At 47.8% G+C, this 24,036-nt stretch overlaps 1 protein-coding gene across 1 annotated transcript in view; it reads left to right on the forward strand.

Moving 5' to 3' along the window:
• The window catches only part of HELZ2 (helicase with zinc finger 2), a 60,916-nt gene that overhangs the window by 31,069 nt on the left and 5,811 nt on the right, over positions 1 to 24,036 (forward strand). The window contains exons 9-19 of the mRNA XM_066623735.1: positions 1,384 to 4,891; positions 6,705 to 6,790; positions 8,952 to 9,083; positions 10,313 to 10,471; positions 15,309 to 15,453; positions 18,221 to 18,337; positions 19,396 to 19,591; positions 20,656 to 20,790; positions 21,345 to 21,563; positions 21,805 to 21,961; positions 23,605 to 23,772. Of these exons, the coding sequence (XP_066479832.1) occupies positions 1,384 to 4,891; positions 6,705 to 6,790; positions 8,952 to 9,083; positions 10,313 to 10,471; positions 15,309 to 15,453; positions 18,221 to 18,337; positions 19,396 to 19,591; positions 20,656 to 20,790; positions 21,345 to 21,563; positions 21,805 to 21,961; positions 23,605 to 23,772 (5,022 nt within the window). The remainder of the gene's footprint in view (positions 1 to 1,383; positions 4,892 to 6,704; positions 6,791 to 8,951; positions 9,084 to 10,312; positions 10,472 to 15,308; positions 15,454 to 18,220; positions 18,338 to 19,395; positions 19,592 to 20,655; positions 20,791 to 21,344; positions 21,564 to 21,804; positions 21,962 to 23,604; positions 23,773 to 24,036) is intronic.

The raw sequence follows: 24,036 nt of genomic DNA on the forward strand, positions 1-24,036 counted from the left end.
CCCCTGGAAAATACTGAGTGACCTTGGGAAGCTGAGCACTTCAAACCCTCAGTGCCTCAATTCCCTAAAGGTCAGTGGCAACTTGCATTGAAACAGAGTTTATGGGAGGAAGGGTAAGGTGGAATCTCCATTCTGACTCTCCCATTTGTGAATGTACTTAGAAATACATTTTGAAAATTCAGGTCTCATTTTGTGATTTTTTGCCATCCAGTGGCTTATAGATCATTCTGGATTGTTTGGAATTTTTAAAAAATGCAACTGGACTTCCGAATGGAATCTGATATTATGGGATTTCCCCTCATGCAGAGAGGAATTTTGGACTGATGAATTGTCAGTCACTGTCCAATATGAATCTACTGTATCTAATGTCCCTTTCTGCCTAAATTTTTATTTTGCTGTTGTATTATTTTTCAGGGCTCACGAATTATATGATTTTTGTGTGAGTGCTCCATTTACTGATTGGTTGCACAAACTACAGGTGCAGAGCATGCTGGTGCATATTTTTTATTGTTTACACACATGGGCCCCTTTTTTCCTGGTGGTGGGTTTCATCACAGTATTGACTGTGTGGTGTAAGAGACCATGCGCATGTTTCTGTGCAACAGAGTGGTGAGAGTGAGAAGTTTTTGCGGGGGTTTGAGGGACTCTTGTGAGCACTCATGTGTTTGTCTTGTTACTTACCAGGGTCTTCCTTTCAGATTTTTCTTATGTGCAAGGGGAATTGTTGCTTGTGGCTCACAAGGCAATTTCATTTTGGGTGGAATCTAAGAACACTTTGATTAAAGTCATCTCATCCTTTTTCAAAATGTGTGTAAAAGGCTGGAAGAATCCCACTGTCAGGCCTGTGAGGCATCTGAGAATGTGCCAGCAGCCCTTAAGAAATGTTAATCTTTTCTTCCCCACACCAGTGAAAATCTGACTCTATTCCTTTGATTTTCAACCAGTGTTGTGGCACATTGATGTGCTACAAATAGTCCGCAGGTGTGCTGTGGAAGTTTGGGGAAGGGTCATTTATTAGTAGGGCCATTGGTGGGGGATGTGATGCACGGTGTGAGGCACAGTGTGTCTTGTCGGTTTTCAAAAAACTGATGGTGTGCCCTGACAATTTTAGCACCTTGTCAGTGTGCCATGAGATGAATAAGGCTGAAAATGACTGCTCCCTTCTGTTGGATTATAAACAGAGTAGGGCTGGATACCTGTATCAATTCAGTTTCTCTGCCTCCAGCCTTTTCCCAGTCATGTTTGATATGTGTCACAAGCTGTAGTCAGCTGGCTCTGCATGTACTTCCTTGTTTCACAAGACTCCATGAATTATCCATAGGCACCTTTGGTCTCCCTTTATCAAGCAGTAACTCTTCTTTCTCCTTGGCGTTTTTCTTGCAGGAAAGCAGTTCCGCGTTATCATCATCAGCACTGTCCACACCAGGGAGAGCCTTGGCCAGAGCGGCTGCTTTAATCTGGATGTCTTCAATGATGCGCGAGTGCTAAACACCATCATGACAAGGGCCCAGTCCCAAGTCATTGCTGTAGGGGATGCTGTGGCGCTGTGTTCCTACGGCCAGTGCAGCAAGATCTGGAAAGGCCTTATCAAGGAGTGCATAGAGAAGAAGACAGTGACTCCTGAGACCCTGACCTTGGAGGAGATCAGGCAGACCGTGTGTGACAGGGCCAGCTGGAACAGGGGGAGTCCGGAGCCCGAGGATGAGGAGAGCGACACAGACTCCTGGTTCTCTGATGCAGAAAGCCTGAATGTCGATGACCCAATATTGCAAGAACTCCTGGATGAGAGCAAGGATGTGGTGGTGACAGTCTCTGACGAAGGGCTGTTGAATGTGACGACTGAGGCCTCTGTCCCCCAAAGCAGCGGGCAGGAGTATGTCAACTTCTCCGTGCAGATCATGAAGAAATACCTTTCCATGCAGCCCAACGTGTACAAGCGCTGTGAGCTAACCAAGGAGGGATTTGACAGAGCTTCTGCCTTCACTCTGGACGACGTCCCTCCCTTGAACATCCAGATCAGAGGCAGGGTTCACTGTGGAATGGCCTTCACAGGGGACCAGGTCCTGGTGGAGATCCTGCAGAGCAAGGCCACACCTGAGGGAGGTCTCCACGGCAAAGTGGTGGGTGTGATGAAGAAGGCTGAGAGGGATCGTACCTTCATCTGCACGATGGATGAGTTTGATTTCCGTGTTATGATCCCCATCGATCACACCGTCACGAAGATCTTTGTCCCGGGGCTGAGAGATGAGCCAGACGTCGTCCCGATCCGCAAGCTGGAGAAAGGGGGAAAGATCACACTGAAGGCTCGCAAGAGGATAACGCAAGAAGGCAAAAAGAGGTGTCTCTTTGCTGTTCAAATTGTCAACTGGCGGGAGGGCTTTTACTACCCTCTGGGGATTGTTACAGAGCTGCTTTCTGTAGCGTCAACACTTGAGGAAGGTTTGCACATCCTTGACGTAGAGTACTGCCTTACAAGGCAATACCCAGCCTTGGTGAACAGTGAGGTGGACAGAATCACATCTGGCAAATCCGTTCTTACGAAGGGGAGTCGACAGGACTGCCGAGCCTATCCAACCTTCACCGTTGACCCTCCAGGTGCTCGAGATCTGGACGATGCCATCAGTGTCAGAGACTTGGGTGACAATTATGAGATTGGGATCCACATTGCTGACATGGCCTCTGTGATCCCCAAAGACTGTGCACTGGACACAGAAGCCAGGAACCGAGGAGCCACTTATTATGCCCCTGGAAAGGAGCCGGTGTGCATGTTCCCGCCCCCTCTCAGCCAAGATCTCTGCAGTCTCCTTCCACAGAAAGATCGGGATGTGATTTCTCTTTTTATCTTGGTGGATAAGAAGACCGACCAGGTGCTGAAAGGTTTCTTTACTGTGTCCACCATCTGCTCAGACCGACAGTTGACCTATGAAGAGGCAGAGGGAGTAATTAAGAACTACTGCAAGGCAGAAGCACCAGCTCTTCGCTTTGACACCCTGGAAGACTGCATTGCAGTGGCGTACCACTTCTCCCGGGTCCACCGGATGTTCAGACTCCAGGATGACTGTTATTACGACCAGCTGGATAAGGACTGCCCTCTGGGCCAGAGGTATTCGCACCAGATGGTGCAGGAGTTCATGATCATGTTCAACAGCTTTGTGGGAGAGTTCCTCACCAACAAGGGTCCCACCAGAAATCTTGCCCCTCTGCGCTGCCAGGGGGAGCCCAGTCCACAGCAGGTGTCTCAGATGAGGGACAAATACAGAGATCTAATCCCTCTGTCCACCCACCTCTCGCACCATTTGAGAGCTCAGACCCCTGCAGCCCACATGGAGACCAGTGGTAAATTTGTTCTTCTAACTGCATTGTGGGATCACCTCAGGTCAGCCGCTAGCGCCCGCGACTTTCCCAAGATGCTTGATATAATTACAACAGACGACATCCACCCCAAGCTGGCCCCTGTGAACTTGGAGTTCCGGAAGCTTCTGGGGCGCTCTTACTTTCTTCGCTCCAATTCATCTGCTCAGTCCAAAGCAGGCCACTATTCTTTACATGTGGACTCTTACACTTGGGCCTCTTCTCCCATTCGGCGCTACATGGATATTGTGGTCCAGCGACAAATTACCTCAGTGCTCCTTAAGAAGCCGGTCTTGTACTCCCCAGCAGATATTGAGGTTCTGTGCCACGATTTCAACCGGAAGAATGGACTGGCGGCTGCCTATGAGAAGAAAGCCCATTCTTTGCAGATGGCACTGCAGTTGAAGTGTCAGGTCCAGCAGAAGGTTGCCTTTGTGATGAATTTCGAAGCCATGGCCAAGAGCTTCAAAGTCTTGTTTCCTCTGGAAAAGGAATCCATCCCAGACCCTCACGTCATCAACTACAGAGCTCTCCAGTTGGTGGCACAGCCATCTTTAATGGAAGGTCGGAACACTGTTAAGCTGACCTGGAGGAGGAGAATCTACTCCATGGTCACTGCAAAGGATTGCACTCCAAAATGGTCAGTGCTTCGGGACAAGAGTGTAGCCCTCTTCAACAGTGAAGCCTGGTGTGATGTCTTAGCAGCTATCCGAAACAAAGAGTTTGAGAAGATAATCTCTCTACTTGAGAAGGGCAGGAGCTTGCAGCTGAAAAGCGTGGGGAGCATGAAGAGGAGCAAGTGCTCACACTATGTGGAACTGTCACTGGAACTAAATGCTGGGGATGTCTTGCACCTCCAGCTTACCTCGTATGTCCAGCGCGGCTTCCTCATGCCATCCGTGCAACTCTGGACTGTGACTCCAGGCTTTGATGTGTGTCTGGAGCACACTGAAAAGCCCATCGACTGCTTTTCCAAATATGCCACCCAGGCATCCAAGGAGATTTACATTGATGCCTCAGCATATTACAAAGTGTGGTTGCCTCTCTTAGACATGGAAGCGGTTTCATGCGCTGTGTCTGAAAATGACTCAATCATCCTGCATGATGTCAAGATCATCTGGCAGAAGAAAAGGACCAAGACAGGGCAGCTCCAGGGGACACTGCCCTTCACCAAAGACTTCCTCAAGCAGTGTGCCATTGAATTAGATTTCAGCTACTGTTACCTGTGCATCCGCCTCTCGGGTTTGAAAGTTGACGGAGTGCCAGACATTACTGATGCCCTCAGCCACAGTCTCCAGAATCTCAGTTTGACCAAGGAAGAAGTGGAAGCCAGCAAACTCCTAGTTGATCCAGCTACATATACTTGGGTTGCCCATGGGCGTACTGAGGAGTGTAAAGACAATGAGAAATCCGATCAGCGTGGCGAACTGCTGGTGCAGTTCCACGTCCACTTTATGTCTATGGAAAAAGTTCCTGTTGAGGTCACCCAGGAGACTTCCAGGTTCACCGTGGAGCTGATTCCGGAGCTTCTGCCTGATGTGTAAGTCTGTGTTCCTTAGTGCTATTTTGGTTGCATCACGGCCATGTCTCCTGTCTGTGCCCCAGGGACATGCGGTGGGTGGGGAGGCAGGTGAGGCAGAGCCTCACCACCGGAGTCCTTTGAAAAGCAAGGTGAGCTGTGCAGGCATTCACAACCCATGCGCTCTGCTTCACTTTCCTCCCCACCCACCACACATTCCTATTCTGCCCCACCTTCCTGGCTAGTTTTTTTATCAGCTTTTTCATATTGTAAACTATTCTGTTAACACTTCACGGTAATTAGATGGATTATGTTACATAAAGCAACTGCTTCCCCTCTTAATTCCACTGCGCAATGATGATATCCCCGCTTCCTTCCCCTGTTGTTGTTCTGTTGTACTCATAGGTACAGTGTAGTTGGTGTGCCTTTTACTCATTCAGCTCCCGGAAGTAGGATGATCTTAACATCAAGAGTTACTCTAGTTTAGGAGATGACCATCACTGTTGTAAATACATAAAATATTTGAGGATACATGTCTCTCTTCCCTATATACATGTTTACAATGATAAACGACAGAATACCATATCGGACTTTGCTTTTGTGAAGCTGAGGCAAAGGCAACCTGTAACCAACAAGAATCGAGTCTCCTGCTTGCTCAGACCCATGAGGAAATCCTGGAGGAGATCAAGAAAAAAGTTTGAGAACTGCTCTGAACAATGGAAGCCCTTCTTAAACCCTGATGTAAACCTCATGTACAGTGATGGTGGAAATGCACACTGTTCTCGTGTAGGGGCACTTCAGTCAATTCCTATTTGGAATATTCTGGGGCCCGAGGCCTTGGGCTTGAAAGCAGATGTGTCAGAGTTGGACCTGACAGCCAGTTAAACCTGTGCATGACACTGCCACCTCCAACCATTTCACAATTTGTGCATTGAATTTGCACAGAGCAGAACAAAAAACCAAAGCAATGCCTCCTTCCCAGTTCAGTATATTTTTGTTTGCAGGAAATGCATATTTTTTTTCATGTGTTGTATTTCTTCCAGAAGGCCCATGTCATCTGATGCCCTTTGCCCAGTTTTCTGAGCAGAACATAATCATTACAGGCTCTCTTGCTCTTTGTTTCTAGTGAGAGGAAGCCTCAACCTGGTATATGATGAACACTCTTACGTTGGATGGAGGACATGCAGCTTGAAAGCTTGCTTGGTTCCTTATCCTGATTATCTTGGTTGAGTTCATATCTGGGCCTCTGAGGCTGCAATTGCTCTGAGCTGAGCAGCCAACATTGTTGGAGCATTTCAGCTGTCAGTCTAGTTAAAACTCCAGTATAAAGTGTGCCTGATCTCACTGGCCAATAGCTGTCCGTTCCTTCACCAAAGTATAATAAATTCTCATTAACTGTTGGGGTTAGGTTCCTGGAAAACCCCAAGTTATGGGAACTGCAGTTACTGAATGGGGTTAAAAAAAAAAGCACATTTGAGACTCATTAAGCTGGCAAGAATGATTAAGAAAAAGTTAAGCACGGAGAACAAAATGGATGTGTGGTCCTTGTGGACTGCGAAAGCCACTGAATGTAGCGGCCAGAATGTAGAGCTTACATTCTGTTCTACAGGCTTGAGACTTGGGGAAAATCCTGACTTGACCAGAGTGACTTGGGTAACTCTGCTCCCCCCTCTCAGAGTTTATCCTACCTCACAGGGTTGTTGTGAGTTTATGGGTGTGGAGACCATGTTTGCAGCCCTGAGCTCTCTGGAAGAAGGCTGGGATGGCATTGTAATTACTGACCATTTTCCCTTCAAGACCTGTTTCCTTACCTTCTTCCTTCCTGTTTGTGCAGCCGCCAGGAGAAAGCTATTTGGAAACTGAAACATGCAAAGGAGCTTGCACAGAGTATTGCCCTTGGCAAGGGAATTCCTGAGAAAGGTAGGTGGACTTGAATAACAAGGTGCGGCACTACAATTAGGAGTTGGATATCTGAAAGTAAATGCTTCACTTTTATTTAAGAGTAGTGTTCCTGTGGTGGGGCACACTGTTTGGCCATTGTGAATTGCCTTCCAAAAGCACGCAGAGCTGCTCGCTTCTGGAACACCCTTGCAGAGGCCCGAGTGGCCCTGCATGTGGTGGCAGCAAATGGAGTGTCCACCGACAAACTTCCCCGACTGATCCTCCCCCCCCGCCGTTCCAGGCCTTATCTCACTGGCGTTCCTGTGGGGGTTGGGGGGGGAATGCCCCAAGACGCTATGTCTGTGAGGGTGGTGGTGCTGCCCCTCCAGAGCCCTTCTGAGGGCTGGGGAGCCTCGTACAATGTCCTCTGACCCTCCAAAAGCCTTCTGGGGCCTCCAGAGGGCCATTAAACATCACTTCTGGTTTTCTGTCACAAACCAGAGGCAATGCTTAAAGGCCTTATGGAGGCCTCAGAAGGCTTTCAGAGAACCAGAGGATGTTGCTCAAGGTTCTGGAGTGACTGGTAAGTAGGGGAACAGCAGTCGTCTAGGAGGGGGGATGTAGCATTCTGCGATCCTGGTCCTGGGTGGCACATGGACATGAATCACAATTGCATGATCTATCCCTGTTGCCAGCCCTTCCCCTGTTCTGGCCTCCCTGTCCCATTCAGTTCCCCCCACTTTCAACCCTCTGCGCAAGCTTATCTGCTCCAACAGGTCCATAAGGCCACTCCAGCCTCCCTGCCAGTGGACCTGTTGTGTGTTTTGGAGACAGCTTTGCAACTGCTATAAAGCAGCCTCCGCTTGCACAGTGCTAGTTATGCTGGCTGGAAAGGGGGATACGATTGGACCATGAGAACATAAGAGCAGCCCCTCTGGATCAGGCCATAGGCCCATCTAGTCCAACTTCTTTTATCTCACATTGGCCCACCAAATGCCCCAGGGAGCACACCAGATAACAAGAGACCTGCAAGGCCTCCTGGGAATTGTAGTTAAGAACATAAGAACAGCCCCACTGGATCAGGCCATAGGCCCATCTAGTCCAGCTTCCTGTATCTCACAGCGGCCCACCAAATACCCCAGGGAGCACACCAGATAACAAGAGACCTGCAAGGCTTCCTGGGAATTGTAGTTAAGAACATAAGAACAGCCCCACTGGATCAGGCCATAGGCCCACCTAGTCCAGCTTCCTGTATCTCACAGTGGCCCACCAAATGCCCCAGGGAGCACACCAGATAACAAGAGACCTGCAAGGCTTCCTGGGAATTGTAGTTAAGAACATAAGAACAGCCCCACTGGATCAGGCCATAGGCCCATCTAGTCCAACTTCTTTTATCTCACAGTGGCCCACCAAATGCCCCAGGGAGCACACCAGATAACAAGAGACCTGCAAGGCTTCCTGGGAATTGTAGTTAAGAACATAAGAACAGCCCCACTGGATCAGGCCATAGGCCCATCTAGTCCAACTTCCTTTATCTCACAGTGGCCCACCAAATGCCCCAGGGAGCACACAAGATAGCAAGAGACCTGCATCCTGGCCATAAAACTCAAAAGTCAAGGCCTGCATTTTTTGCATGACAGTCTTCGGCTGCAATCCTAACTATCAGTTGGGCGTGTGCAAGTCCCTTGTGCCAGCTCAGGAGGTTTGCAGACATGCTGTAAAGGGGTCTGGGAAGGGCGGGGAAGGAGGTTTTAGGGAGCGGGCGGGGAGTAGGAGGCAGGACTGGGCAGTTATGCCGAATCCCAACCCCGTTTCCTGAGCAGCGCAGAGTGGCTCCAAGCCACTCCGTTCTCCTCAGATTTGCATTACTTCCTGAGGTGGCATAGTTCTGAGGAGACCCAGTGGGGTTGTGGTGGCTTACGCGGGGGTAAGGGGAAAAATTTCTCCTTGCCTCCAGCTGAGCTAATTCTGGCCCCAGTCTTGTGCTGGCTACAGCACGGGCCTCCTGGCCTGCCAGTTCCAGCACGAGATAGGATTGTGCTGTTAATTGATAACATGTCCTTTGAAATGAATGCAAATGTAACCAACCCTGGAGTGCCCTCTGACTTCTGAAGTGTTTTCTACCTCATAGTCTCTTCTCCCTGAGGCATGCATTGCATGCTCTGTTTCATCTTTCCTTTTGTTTTTCTTTTATATGTAGCAATTACATCCAAACTTTTGAAGCTCAAGAACTTTGATCTTCCAAGAAGCCAGAGGAAACTGAACCCGAGCCAGAACAAGGCCATTTCGGAGGCTTTGCAGAAGCCTTTCACTCTGATTCAAGGCCCACCAGGTGAGGTGACAGCCCAGAGATACAGCTGGTGGGGATGCTGCCATCAGTCGTGCTCCAGTTGTGGGCTGACTTTTTTAAACTCAGCCGCTCCTGTACAAATCTCCTCTAATGACTGGATTCTAGTGGACTTGGATTAAACACAATGTGTAAAAAGACCTCTGTAATCTTGCCTTGTGGCACATTAAAGATGAGCAGTTATCTTGGGGCTTGGCTGTGCCAGGGTGCACTTTGTCAAGTGCATGAAGTGTTCAGTTAAGTTGGTAGGTGCATACCCCAGGAGTACAGAGAGAAGATGATAATTGTGGCTGTGTCTGTGAAGAGGGAGAGACAATTTGTTACTACAGAACAGTGGCACAGATAGGGGGGGTGCAAAGCACTAAGTTTTACGGGAGCCTCACCACAGTGTGTGTGGCCTCTCCCCTTCAGAGCCATTCTGGCTTGGGGGAGCAAAACTGAGGCATTTGCTTCTTTTCTAGGTCTTCTCTGGCATTCGCCTCCATTTTGCTCCCCCCACCTGGAATGGCTCTGAGGGAGAGGGGCTGCTTGCACATGGTGAGGCTCCTTGCAAAACTTAGTGTTTTGCACCCCCTCTAACTACGGCACTACTACAGAGTTGCCCTTGAAACAGAGCTGCAGAACCTGGTTTCCAGCTGTTTTCAGCTGCTGTGCTCCAAACTCCAGCAGCATACCTGTGGACCTTTCATAGCACACCACTGTACCACAGCACTTGGTTGAAAATTGCTGCTCTAATTAAAAGGCTCTCAGATAACCTTGCTTGATAATCCTCAGGAAGGCTGATATGGGAAAAGGCTTTCAGTGAGTTCCATTGGCCCCAAATAACCAGTGCTGGATAGACAAGCAGCGCCCTTTTCTACTCAGTGCAAAGGATTATGGGTGTTATGAGTGTATAATCTTTTAAATTAACCATGTATGGCACTGACAGATGGACCTGGCTTGGTCAGCAGTATCTTCTGCCTGTTGCATCCCAACTCTCAGTCACTGGCCTGTGGAGACCTTGAGCTAGTGATCATACTGCCCAGTCTAGATTTAAGTATGGCTTCCTACAGGGCCAAGCTGTCCTGACCGTGGCAAGGAGGCAACTAAACTGACCTAGAAGTGAACACAGAAGACTAAAACTGACCTGTTATGGAGCTGTATTAGCTTTGTGACACCATCACCCACAAGGCGTGTTGAAAGACTACTCACTGCTATATTTTTTTCTTGCCCAGGAACAGGAAAAACTGTGGTTGGTACTCACATTGTCTACTGGTTTCATCAACTGAATCAGGAGAGCAGCAAGAAGGAACAGACCCTGGATGATGTGGACATAGCACAGAAGCACATCCTGTACTGTGGGCCCTCGAATAAGTCTGTTGATGTGGTTGCTGGTAAATATTTTTGTTGGCTACAGGAGATTGAATCTTTGAGAAATAATGGGCCGCTGTGTAAATTTAGGTGGGACAGCAGCTGCAGCAGTGTCAGTTGCTGCTTCATTGATCCACTAAGGCTGTAGTCCTAAGCATACTTACCTGGGAGTAAGCTCCATTGAACTAGACCCTTTTTCCTGCCAGTTATCCTAAACCTGCCATTTAGTTGTTCATCTACCTCACGTTTCAGTTTGTGCCTGCTGGGATGGGCTTCTGAATAAGTCTGGGTCCTTCAGGGAACTATAAAGCTAGTGTACAAGCAGACAACCAAGTCAAGGCAAATGTTATTTAACAAGCATGAGCTAGCATGAAAAATTTAAAGCAGTGATTTTCAACCTTTTTCATTTCATGGCACACTGACAAGGCACTAAAATGGTCAAGGCACACCACCAGGTTTTTGACAATTGACAAGCACACCATGCTACCAGTGGGGGCTCTCATCTCCCATTGGCCGTATTAATAAATGACCTTCCCCCAAATTCCTGTGGCACACCTGTGGACCACTGGAGGCACACCAGTGTGCCACGGCACAGTGGTTGAAAATGGCTGAGTTAAACAATGGATTTAATTATCTATCTGAAGGCCTTAGGAGTGGACCTCAACAGGTGGGAAACCTTGACCTCTGGGCGGCCCGCTTGGAGGCAGGCTGTGCAGCATGGCCTTTCCCAGTTTGAAGAGACACTTGGCTAACAGTCTGAGGCAAAGAAGGAAGGCCCATAGCCAGGGAGACAGACCAGGGACAGACTGCACTTGCTCCCGGTATGGAAGAGATTGTCACTCCCGAATCGGCCTTTTCAGCCACACTAGATGCTGTTCCAGAACCACCTTTCAGAGCGCAATACCATAGTCTTTCGAGACTGAAGGTTGCCAACAACATCTACCTCCTGCACCTTAACTAGTTGCAAAATCTGGTGGTTCTTGCAAGAGGTCAGTTTGGATTCAATTTCCCATAGTGTCTTCCTCCCCCCCCCCCCCACCGATTCCTGCTTTTTAGCCTAGTCTCTGCTCTGTTGCCCTTTCTCAAGGAACCAGAGCCCCTGAGGCAGGTTGTCAACCCATTTTTCCCAGCCCACAGGTGTACACATTTGGTCCCTGTTGTGTATATGCAGTGTTGGGCAGAAATGGCTTAACGCCAGGATTTTCTTCCCACTTTTCATCCTCGCAGCATAGCACCCCGCTTGCCCCAAGGCAGATCCAAGAGTTTCTCCCCTCCCCACAAATCAAAGCAGCGTTGTGCTTTTTTTCCACTATAATAGCTGGTTGTCAACATTCCACATTGGCTTTCCAAAGTTGTTTGTGAATATTCTGTGACTTTTCAGAAACTGCTGGGGCAGGGACTGTACTTGCAGTTGATGACAGTTATAGGCTGATGGGTTCTGAGCTGTCTGTGACAGATCAGGAGAGAGATCTTGGGGTGGTGGTGGACAGGTCGATGAAAGTGTCGACGCAATGTGCGGCGGCAGTGAAGAAGGCCAATTCTATGCTTGGGATAATCAGAAAAGGTATTGAGAACAAGACGGCTAATATAATGCCGTTGTACAAATCGATGGTAAGGCCATACCTGGAGTCCAGTTCTGGTCACCACATCTCAAAAAGGATATAGTGGAAATGGAAAAGGTGCAGAAGAGAGCAACCAAAATGATTATTAGGCTGGCCACCTCCCTTATGAGGAAAGGATATAGCATTTGGGGTTTTTCAGTCTAGAAAAGAGGCGCCTGAGGGGGGACATGATGAGACATACAGAATTATGTAGGGGATGGACAGAGTGGATAGAGACACTCTTTTCCCTCTCGCATAGCACCAGAACCAGGGGGCATACACTAAAGTTGAGTGTTGGGAGAGTTAGTACAGACAAAACAAAATATTTCTTTACCCAGTGTGTAATTAGTCTGTGGGACTCCTTGCCACAGGGAGTAGTGATGGCATCTTGCCTGGATGCCTTTAAGAGGGGATTGGACAGATTTCTGGAGGAAAAGTTCATCATGGGTTACAAGTCATGGTAGGTATGTGCAAGGTAGAGGTAGGCTGCCTCTGATTGCCAGATGCAGGGGAGGGCATCAGAACACAAGTTGTGTCTGTTGTCTTGTGTGCTCTCTGAAGCATTTGGTGGGCCACTGTGAGATACAGGAAGCTGGACTAAGAACATAAGAACAGCCCCACTGGATCAGGCCATAGGCCCATCTAGTCCAGCTTCCTGTATCTCACAGGGGCCCACCAAATGCCCCAGGGAGCACACCAGATAACAAGAGACCTCATCCTGGTGCCCTCCCTTGCATCTGGCATTCTGACATAACCCATTTCTAAAATCAGGAGGTTGCGTATACACATCATGGCTTGTACCCTGTAATGGATTTTTCCTCCAGAAACTTGTCCAATCTCCTTTTAAAGGCGTCTAGGCTAGACGCCATCACCACATCCTGTGGCAAGGAGTTCCACAGACTGACCACACGCTGAGTAAAGAAATATTTTCTTTTGTCTGTCCTAACCCGCCCAACACTCAATTTTAGTGGATGTCCCCTGGTTCTGGTATTATGTGAGAGTGTAAAGAGCATCTCCCTATCCACTCTGTCCATCCCCTGCATCATTTTGTATGTCTCAATCATGCCCCCCTCAGGCATCTCTTTTCTAGGCTGAAGAGGCCCAAACGCCGCAGCCTTTCCTCATAAGGAAGGTGCCCCAGCCCCGTAATCATCTTAGTCGCTCTCTTTTGCACCTTTTCCATTTCCACTATGTCTTTTTTGAGATGCGGCGACCAGAACTGGACACAATACTCCAGGTGTGGCCTTACCATAGATTTGTACAACGGCATTATAATACTAGCCGTTTTGTTCTCAATACCCTTCCTAATGATCCCAAGCATAGAATTGGCCTTCTTCACTGCCGCCGCACATTGGGTCGACACTTTCATCGACCTGTCCACCACCACCCCAAGATGTCTCTCCTGATCTGTCACAGACAGCTCAGAACCCATCAGCCTATATCTAAAGTTTTGATTTTTTGCCCCAATGTGCATCGCTTTACACTTACTGACATTGAAGCGCATCTGCCATTTTGCTGCCCATTCTGCCAGTCTGGAGAGATCCTTCTGGAGCTCCTCAAATCACTTCTGGTCTTCACCACTCGGAAAAGTTTGGTGTCGTCTGCAAACTTAGCCACTTCACTGCTCAACCCTGTCTCCAGGTCATTTATGGAGAGGTTGAAAAGCACCGGTCCCAGGACAGATCCTTGGGGCACACCACTTTTCACCTCTCTCCATTGTGAAAATTGCCCATTGACACCCACTCTCTGCTTCCTGGCCTCCAACCAGTTCTCAATCCATGAGAGGACCTGTCCTCTAATTCCCTGACTGTGGAGTTTTTTCAGTAGCCTTTGGTGAGGGACCGTGTCAAACGCCTTCTGAAAGTCCAGATATATAATGTCCACGGGTTCTCCCACATCCACATGCCTGTTGACCTTTTCAAAGAATTCTATAAGGTTCGTGAGGCAAGACTTACCCTTACAGAAGCCATGCTGACTCTCCCTCAGCAAGGCCTGTTCGTCTATGTGTTTTGAGATCCTATCTTTGATGAGGCATTCCACCATCTTACCCGGTATGGATGTTAGGCTGACCGGCCTATAGTTTCCCGGGTCCCCCCTCTTTCTCTTTTTAAAAATAGGCGTGACATTTGCTATCCTCCAATCTTCTGGCACCGTGGCCATTTTGAGGGACAAGTTGCATACCTTAGTCAAGAGATCTGCAACTTCATTCTTCAATTCCTTAATAACTCTTGGGTGGATGCCATCAGGGCCCGGTGACTTATTGATCTTTAATTTATCAATGAGGTCTGAAACATCTTCTCTTTTAACCTCTATCTGACTTAACTCCTCGGTCAGGAGGGGCCGTTCGGGCAGCGGTATCTGCCAGAGGCCTTCTGCCATGAAGACAGATACAAAGAACTCATTTAATTTCTCTGCCATCTCTAAGTCTCCTTTTATCTCCCCTTTCCCTCCCTCACCATCCAGAGGGCCAACTGCTTCTCTGGCGGGTTTCCTGCTTCTAACGTATTTGAAGAAGCTTTAATTGTTCCCCTTAATGTTGCTGGCCATGCGTTCCTCATAGTCTCATTTGGCCTCCCATATCACCTTCTTACATTTCTTTTGCCACAGTTTATGTTTCTTTTTATTCTCCTCATTAGGGCAAGACTTCCATTTATGGAAGGAAGCTTCCTTGCCCTTCACAGCCTCTCTGACTTGGCTGGTTAGCCATGCGGGCGCTCTCCTGGATTTAGTGGAACCCTTCTTTCTTTGCAGTATACACCTCTGCTGGGCCTCTATTACTGTTGTTTTAAGCAGCCTCCATGCACTCTGGAGAGACTGGACTCTTTTTACCCTCCCTTTCAAGCTCCTTCTAACCAGCCTCCTCATTTGGGGGAAGTCTGCCCGTCGGAAGTCAAGGGTTTTTGTTAGAGATTTGCCTGGTATTCTTCCCCCAACGTGCATGTCAAAACGGATCGCAGCATGATCGCTGTTCCCCAATGGCTCAGTAACGTTTACATCTCTAACCAGGTCCTGCATACCGCACAATATTAAATCCAGAGTCACTTGTCCTCTGGTGGGCTCCGTGACTAGCTGCTCTAAGCCACAGTCATTTAGCACGTCAAGACTAGATGGGCCTTTGACCTGATCCAGGGACTCTTATTATGTTATGTAGAAAAGGGGCAATGTTGTGTCTATAGTTTCCAAATGTTTGTCCCTGGGGCACCTTGAGTAGGCAGCAGAGTTTGTTTTCAGGTGGCTGTTTTGCTTCTTCTACACACAGAGATGCTGATGAAGATGAGGTCTTTCCTGAGGCCCTTGAGAGTGTATGGAGAGTCTATAGAGAGCACAGACTTCCCCTACCCTGGCAGCAGCCTGCATATCTCCCAGAAATCCCAGAGAGACTCAAAACCCAAGTTGGAGATCAGGTATGGATTGAACCATTTTCTTGCTAGATTAGACACAAGAGTTTTTGTCCATATTTGATTTGAAGGATTAATTGGGTTATCTGTCTAGATTGGGGCTATGTTGCACTTTCAATGGATAACAACTTTGTTCTTATCCATTCGTTCTGGGGTCTTTTAGACAAAATGCTTAGCCCAGATTTGGTGTGACTAGAATGAACCCACTAGGGTTGATTGGAAACTCCCCAACCATATTCTCCAGGCTGTGAAATATTGGAGAAAATGGAGGAGGATTCCCTTGTTTGGTGGGCAACCCCATGAAAGTTAATGGCTTTTGGAGGGGGCCTTTGGGGGGCTTCCATAAGGGATGGTAGCAGCCTTGTCTTCTGTTCAATTTGAAAAGCCACTCTTTTTGAGAGCTGTGATGGCAGCATGATGCCCTGGTGCCCTCTGGGACAGAAAATGGTGCCCACCCTCCACTGAGCATTGTCAGATGTACTTGTTCTGCTGCTTCTCTTAGAAGGATGGCCTTTCACATTTCAAGAAAGCAAAGTTCACTCTCATCCTCTCAAGCTCCCACCCAAAAATTGGCAGTGCTTTCATCAGTTTGTAGGGCTGTTTTCAGTTCTAGCCACCTGAAACCAGAAGGAAGAGCCTCTGGAAATTGAATCAGTTGCTGGTTGAAAATTAATAACTGAACACTAGCTTGGAAGGAACCTGGGGCTTGTGCATTCTGTCCCTCCCTTCGTGTGCTTGGCTTAATTGACTTGTTCCTGATTTGTTGGTTGTTACATCTCCTCTGGCAAGCTCTGGATGACACTTGCCCTGAAGCCCTAATTTGAAGTTGTCTCGCACTGATGGTTTCCAAGGCAAGCAGAAACCATAGTTGGCCAGTCAGACTGTAATGGTAAACAAAGAAACTGAATGAGCTGAATGGGTTCTGAGTTGTCTGTGACAGATTAGGAGAGAGATCTTGGGGTGGTGGTGGACAGATTGATGAAAGTGTCGACCCAATGTGTGGCGGCAGTGAAGAAGGCCAATTCTATGCTTGGGATCATTAGGAAGGGTATTGAGAACAAAACGGCTAATATTATAATGCCATTGTACAAATCTATGGTAAGGCCACACCTGGAGTATTGTGTCCAGTTCTGGTCGCCGCATCTCAAAAAAGACATAGTGGAAATGGAAAAGGTGCAAAAGAGAGCGACTAAGATGATTATGGGGCTGGGGCACCTTCCTTATGAGGAAAGGCTGCGGTGTTTGGGCCTCTTCAGCCTAGAAAAGAGACGCCTGGGGGGGGCATGATTGAGACATACAAAATGATGCAGGGGATGGACAGAGTGGATAGGGAGATGCTCTTTACACTCTCACATAACACCAGAACCAGGGGACATCCACTAAAATTGAGTGTTGGGCGGGTTAGGACAGACAAAAGAAAATATTTCTTTACTCAGCGTGTGGTCGGTCTGTGGAACTCTTTGCCACAGGATGTGGTGCTGGCGTCTAGCCTAGACGCCTTTAAAAGGGGATTGGATAAGTTTCTGGAGAAAAAATCCATTATGGGGTGCAAGCCATGATGTGTATGCGCAACCTCCTGATTTTAGAAATGGGTTATGTCAGAATGCCAGATGCAAGGGAGGGCACCAGGATGAGGTCTCTTGTTATCTGGTGTGCTCCCTGGGGCATTTGGTGGGCCGCTGTGAGATACAGGAAGCTGGACTAGATGGGCCTATGGCCTGATCCAGTGGGGCTCTTCTTATGTTCTTATGTTAGCTGATCGCGCAAGGGGAGGGTGTGAGTTGGAGGCTTCTTCTAGAAGTACCAGACTGGCTTTGCAGGCCCACTGAACTGTTGCCTCTGAGAAGTGTGCAGGGACTGAAAAGGGGATTTCCATAATCAGTAGGGCTGCCAGCTGTTTGGGCCCAATCCTGTGCTCCGGCAGCAGCACGAGGTACAGCAGCGCTGAAATGGCCGCCACTGTATCCTGCAGGGCCAGAGAAGCAGCCGGAGGTCTCCTCAAGGTAAGGGAACAGATGTTCCCTTACCCCGTGTAGAGCTCCGGCAGCCCTGATGGGTCTGCTCAGAGCTGCGCCAGCTATTTAGGTGGTGTAGAACAGAGAAAGCTGTGTTAAGCTCTGAGGCTTGGAAGGGGGGATAGAATTTGGTGGCATCCTCTGCCACTATCCCTTCCTCCCTCTCAGGCCTAAGCCACATCCCTTGCCCAGGTCTGCCCCTTCTCCCACCCTGAAGAGCCTTCCCACCATGCGGGCAACTTATCATAGCACACTCCTCTTGTTCCTCCTGCTGGCACAGAGGCCCAGCAGCGCCTACACTGACTTCCCTGCCGATACCTCTCCCTGACCTGCTGCCTCAATGTGTCTTTATTGCATGTTTGCAACCGCCATTGCCAGGGCAGCATGCTGGCCACTGGTAATGCCCCAGCATAGAATCGGGCTGTGAATCACCTGCCTTTTAACTGATCGATCAGTTGTATTTACATGCATTTCATGTTAGCAAAACCTCCATACTGGTCCCTTTTTGAGACACGAACGGAAGTGTGGCAACTTAAGGAACAAAAACTAATGGTTAAATAGAATGGCAAACACTACTTTCTTGTTCATCTCCTATTATGGTAACTCAAAAAACAAACAAGACAACAAGACTTTAACTCTCAGCATCATCAATTAAAATTGGTATTGGTTAGTCAGCGTAGGCACTAATTAATTGGCTGCTAAAACCTAAGGAAGCTTGGATACTTTCAATACTTCCAAAAATCCCTTTTGTTCCATAGGGATATAACCTTGCACTACCGGATCAGGCAGCCGTCAAACCCTCACTGGCAAGAAATCTGTGCATTTGATGCACGTGTCAAGAATGGAGAAGAGATAACAGAGGATGAAGTTCAGAAGTGAGTGCAATATATATCAGAGCTTCCATGGGGCTGGATCAGGCATCATTCAAAGCCAGGATTAAAGCATGGTTTTGTGTGATAGTTCTGGGAAGCTATGCTCCCCCGTCCCTTCCACACACAAAGGGAGGAGTAATTCTGTTTCCTATTGTACTTCGTAATACCTGGATCAGCCATGATGTGTAAGCCAGTCAATCTTGGTTTGTTCTAACCATAGTTAGGGTATGATTTATTTTGAAAATTGTTGTTAGAATTAAACCAGGACTTGCCAGAAGTAGTTATTCCTCCCCTTGTGTGCAGAGAGGAGAGGGAGCATGTGTTCTTAGGACTAGGAGTGTCTTGTGAAACCATGGTTGAATTGTAATTTAATGGGATGCCTTGACACAATCCTTAGATGGCAAAGCCTTGTCACTACTTTGATCTCCATCCGTAGGAGATTTCAGAACAAATCAGAGATTTCAGACAAAAGAAAATATTTCTTTACTCAGCATGTAGTTGGTCTGTGGAACTCCTTGCCACGTGATGTGGTGACGGCATCTGGCCTACATGCCTTTAAAAGGGGATTGGACAAGTTTCTGGAGGAAAAATCCATTACGGGTTACAAGCCATGATGTGTATGCGCAACTTCCTGATTTCAGAAATGGGCTATGTCAGAATGCCAGATGCAAGGGAGGGCACCAGGATGCAGCTCTCTTGTTGTCTTGTGTGCTCCCTGGAGCATTTGGTGGGCCACTGTGAGATACAGGAAGCTGGACTAGATGGGCCTATGGCCTGATCCAGTGGGGCTGTTCTTATGTTCTTAACCCAGAATTCCAGTATGGATGGTACTAGCTACCATCTATATCCTCGGGGCAAATTATTTTTTCTACCCTAGTTCATTATCTGTAAAAATGGACTATTAATCACAGGGCTAGTGACAAGGCTTGATATGGATTGTAAAATGTGTGCAGTTCTGCCAAAGCCCTCGAGGACAGGTGTGTAAACCAAATTGACGCAGCCCTGCCTGCTGTGTCCTGGGTTCTGTCCGGGTTCTGAGTGTTTCCATTGTGGCCTTGCAGGTACAAGCAGCTGCTAAGTCATGCCCGGGTACATGAGTTGAAGCGCCATGATGTCATCCTGTGCACGTGCTCTGCCTCCTGTGCCAGCGCCTTGACAGACAACCTGCACGTCAAGCAGGTGCTCATTGACGAATGCGCCATGTCCACTGAGCCAGAGACCCTCATTCCTCTGGTGAATTATGAGAAACTGGAGAAGGTGAGTGAGCTGGTATGAGCTGATATAGATTCATCTTGTAGTAGGGTGTTTAGTCAGAGGAGTGGTTTGTTTTTAATAATGATCTGAAATTTGTAAAGCTTCTTCTGACCCTTCCCAAAGTACTGCTGAGCTCATTTCTGTCCAAGAGGCTTGCACTGTATCCAGTGCAGGATAGAGGCCAAAAGCGGTTCAGCCAGGGGCAAGGGGAAACTTTTCCCCTTACCCCTGGAAAAGGTGCCCTTTTCCTTATGGGACTACTCAGACTTGCACCACCTCTTGAGGTGGCACAAGTCCAAGGAGAGCAGAGAGACTTGAAGTTGCTCTGTTCTACCCAGGAATGGGGGTTGGGATCCAGCATAAGCGCTGGATCTGAGCCCCGCCTCCTGCTCCTCGCAGGGCTGCCCTCCAGGAACACATCCCTCCCGCCTCCTCCCTGCCCATCTCAGAAGCTTGCGTCAGTCCAAACGGGCTGACGCAAGCCTCGGAGAGGAAGCCAGATTGGAGGCTTATGTCAGCTTCTTCAGGCCGGCACTCCTCTGAGTGCCGGCCCTGCTTCCTCCCGAGGAGGTGCAAATGTGTCTTATGGCACATTTGTGACCCTCCTGGGCCGGCACAAGGGACTTGTGCCAGCCCAAGTCAAGGGCTGGATTGTGCCCTCTGTTCATCATCTTCTGAAGACTATCTTGATTTTTCCTGTGGAAGTTTGAAATGTTCTGCTGCTCTGTCTGGTTTTTACTGTACTTCTATTGAGTCATTAAATATTCTCATAACCTTGCTTTTATCTGGCAGTAGCTGTTTTGGGCATTTTTTGTGTCAAAAATGGAAAGGCAGGATGCAAATATACCTATAATATAGGAACATTTAAATGACTGTAAATGAACAATAATAAACAAACCTTTTGACCTTGGGTAATCTGAGTTCTTAACTGGTTCAACTTCAGTAAAACGGGTACAACAGAACTGTCAGTCCTGCAGTGAATCATTGGATTGGGGCACATAATCTCAGAATATGTTGGGCAGGAGAGAAGCTGAGTGCTCACTCTTGTGTGTGGTTTTTTCTTCCAGGTTGTCTTATTGGGGGACCATAAGCAACTGAGGCCTGTGGTCAACAATGACTTGTGCAAGGCCTTGGGTATGGAGACATCACTTTTTGAGCGCTACAACCGTCAGGCTTTGATGTTAGACACCCAGTATCGAATGGTAAGAACTTAACTGTCTGAAAACAGAAGTTCTCAAACTGGATCAATCTAAAGCTCCTACTTCACAAGTTGTTGTGAAGATAGAATGGTCCTCCCCAAGGTCATATATGTTATGATAAAACCAACTTGTTCACATATACTGCAGTTGTAAGACTAATGTATCAATTCAGTTGGATCTATGCCCTCTTGATTTTGCCTAATTTCTGTTGCATACAAAATTTTGGGGCATGGTGATGGTGGTATCTCCTGCACACATCTGTGACAATATTTTTTGCTTTTAAAAGAACATAGTATGCATGCTGTCATTAAACATACTGACCAGAACAAGCACAATTCTAAATTTCATCTAATCAGAACTGTATAACGAACCTGTGCAGATGTTTCCTTCTAGCGTAGAACTCCTATGAATATCTGAAAGTGTTGCATCAAATTTGAAGTCCCAGAGGTTAGGACATCTTGTGCGAGGAGATGGATGGATGTGTGTCATACCTGTGTTTCTGAGCTCCCTTAACCTGAGGGTAACTTGTGAGGACATCTTTCTTTTTGTCCCATTAGCACAAGGACATCTGTCAGTTCCCATCTGAGGCCTTTTATCACAGCAAACTGAAGACTTGCCCCAGCCTCATTCGCCGTCCCAGCGCCCTCTACCACAAAGACAGAGAGTGCTGTCCCATCATCTTTGGCCACATAGAAGGCCGGGAGAAGAGCCTCATGGTCTCGACAGAAGATGGAAATGAGAACTCCAGGGCAAATCCTGAAGAAGCAGAGCAGGTGGTGAGTAAACCAGCAAAAGGACATCAACAGAGCGCCCAGTCCTATGCATGTCTGCTCAGAAGTAAATGCTATTTTAGTCAATGGGGCTTACTCCCAGGTAAATGTGGATAGAATTGAAGCCTGAACCTACCTCTGTCTGTGCAGTCCCATCCTGGGTTCTGTTTTTGGTTCATGCAGGAACTTGACAGCATGTTGGGAACTGGCTTCTAAATTTCTTGGTGTCTTTCTGGTCCACTTTCAGGTGAGGATAGCCAAACAGCTGACGCTGGATCGTACCACTAAGCCAGAGCAGATTGCGGTCTTGACCCCTTACAATGCTCAGGTCGTTGAGATCAAGAAGCTTCTTCTCCAGCAAGGACTGCAGGCTATAACTGTTTGCACCATCATGAAAAGTCAAGGTAAGTTGCTGGTAGGCAAGGCAAGGCTGTCACAGACTGTCCACTGTTGACCTGTGAGGTGAGCCAACCATGACAGCAGCGGTGCGTGCTCTGTGCCAGAAGAAATTTTTCTGCACTGATGTGTTTAAATATTCTGCTCCGAAGTCGCCTCTGGCTCATGCTACTAATTTTCCCTATTCCCTGCCCAACTGCTAAGGAAGATTAGCTCCACAAGTTATGCAAAGGAAGATAAAAAAGCCTGGCTTGTAACTTTTTTGCTGCTCCTTGCTGAGAATGTGTCATGACTCTCTGATTTGGGTGGAGATGATGAGTGCTTTGCCAGACTTTCCTCCTTTACAAGGTGCCTTTAGCTCAGCAGTTTTTAACAGTGTGCCATAGAAGGTCCAGAGGTGTGCTGTGGAAGTTTGGAGCACAGTAGTTGAAAATTGCTGAAAACTTATGTGTTCTGTGACTCAGTTTCTAGGGCAACTGTCTGTCGTAAAGACAGGCAGAGCCAGTGGAAGACAGACAATTTGTTACTACAGACAGTTGCCATCAAAACAGCTGCAGAACCTGGAAGAGTCTCCTGGAAGTCATAAGTGACATCCTAAGAGGCGAAGACCATAGAGAGCTCAGTGTGCCATGAGAAGAAAAACGTTGAAAGCCTGCTTTCCACCTGATTGTTTGTACTTAGAGTGTGACATGGGAGCTGACTCACAAGAATCTCTAGGTGCTGAAATAGATCAGCTGTAAGTGCCAGGGATTGAGGCTTTTATTTTTGAGGGAAGAAACCAGTAAACAGTGGTCTTTAATCTCTTTTCAGTGTGTGTTTCTTCAGGTGAAACTAGATGTTGCAAAGGCAAATGCAGGGTTTCCAGTCTACTTTCACTTTGTATTCTTGGGGTGGAGCAGGGCCAAGCATCCCTTCTCCCATTGGACAACTTCCCCATACACAAGCCCCCACCCCCTTCCTACACATCTGTTAGGTAAGAACCTGGGTATGTCCTACTTCAGAGCAGGGTGCAATCAAACATGCGGACACAGCAGAGTCTTCAGGTGCAATTGTATTTTGAGTACAGAGCCATACACAGAATAGTTAGAGCAATCCAGGTCATGCACATGTAATACAGCAATTCAGAGTTACCTAGTTATAGTCCAGTTTCCTTAAGGCAAAGTCAGTCCATGGTCATTTACAGTGTTTGTTCTGACAAGGCCTCCAGCAGTAGCTTCTCAGTTCACCCACTTCTAAGGTGGAGCTGCGTGGAGAGGCTTAAATGGGATTCAGCACCCAATCTAGTTTTTGCCTGGTTAATTAGGGCATGGCTGCACAGGTGTTCAGGTAGTCAAGCTATCACAGATGTTTACAACTTGCCCTGAACCAGCTGTTTCCAACCAGGCCTGACTGTGCCAGAGCAAAGAGCTAACAACATTTACATTACCTTGGCAAATGCGCACGATTGCTGAAGTTATTTGCCATGCTGTTCAGTTCTTCGTTTGTATTATATTACCCTTCCTTCATGGTGCTGGGGGTCTGGGCCACCTCACTTTATCCTCACAACAGCGATGTGATGTAGCTTCTGTTGAGAGATTTTGCACGGACCAAGGTACCCCAGTGAGTTTCGTAGCTGAAATGGGCTAACGCTGCTGCAATTTCTGACTTTCAGGCAGTGAGTGGAAGTATGTGATTGTGTCCACTGTCCGCTCATGTCCCCGCACAGCGATTGACAAAAGACCCACCAAAACCTGGCAGAAGAAGCACTTGGGATTTGTGACTGACCCAAACCAGATCAATGTCTGCATCACTCGAGCACAGGAGGGGCTCTGTATTATTGGTAAGTAATGCCTGCGGCTAAGAAGGGTCGGCTGTATAGTTCTTCCTTTGCTTGCAGAAGATCTCAGGCTCAGTCCTTAGCAATTCCAGTTGGGGAAGAGAAAAATTGTTGTCTGAACCCCTTGGAGACATCACATCAGAATAGAGCTAGCTGGACTAATGATTTGACCCCATGGCAGTTTCTTAGGTAGGGAAGGGAAAAGCAGTCTGGAGCGACACAGTCTGGTTTCAGCTGAAGTCTTGGGTCTGTTCATCATTGTTGCTT

Source organism: Tiliqua scincoides, chromosome 4 (genome assembly GCF_035046505.1).
Source record: "Tiliqua scincoides isolate rTilSci1 chromosome 4, rTilSci1.hap2, whole genome shotgun sequence".
NCBI classification, from domain to species: Eukaryota; Metazoa; Chordata; class Lepidosauria; order Squamata; family Scincidae; genus Tiliqua; species Tiliqua scincoides.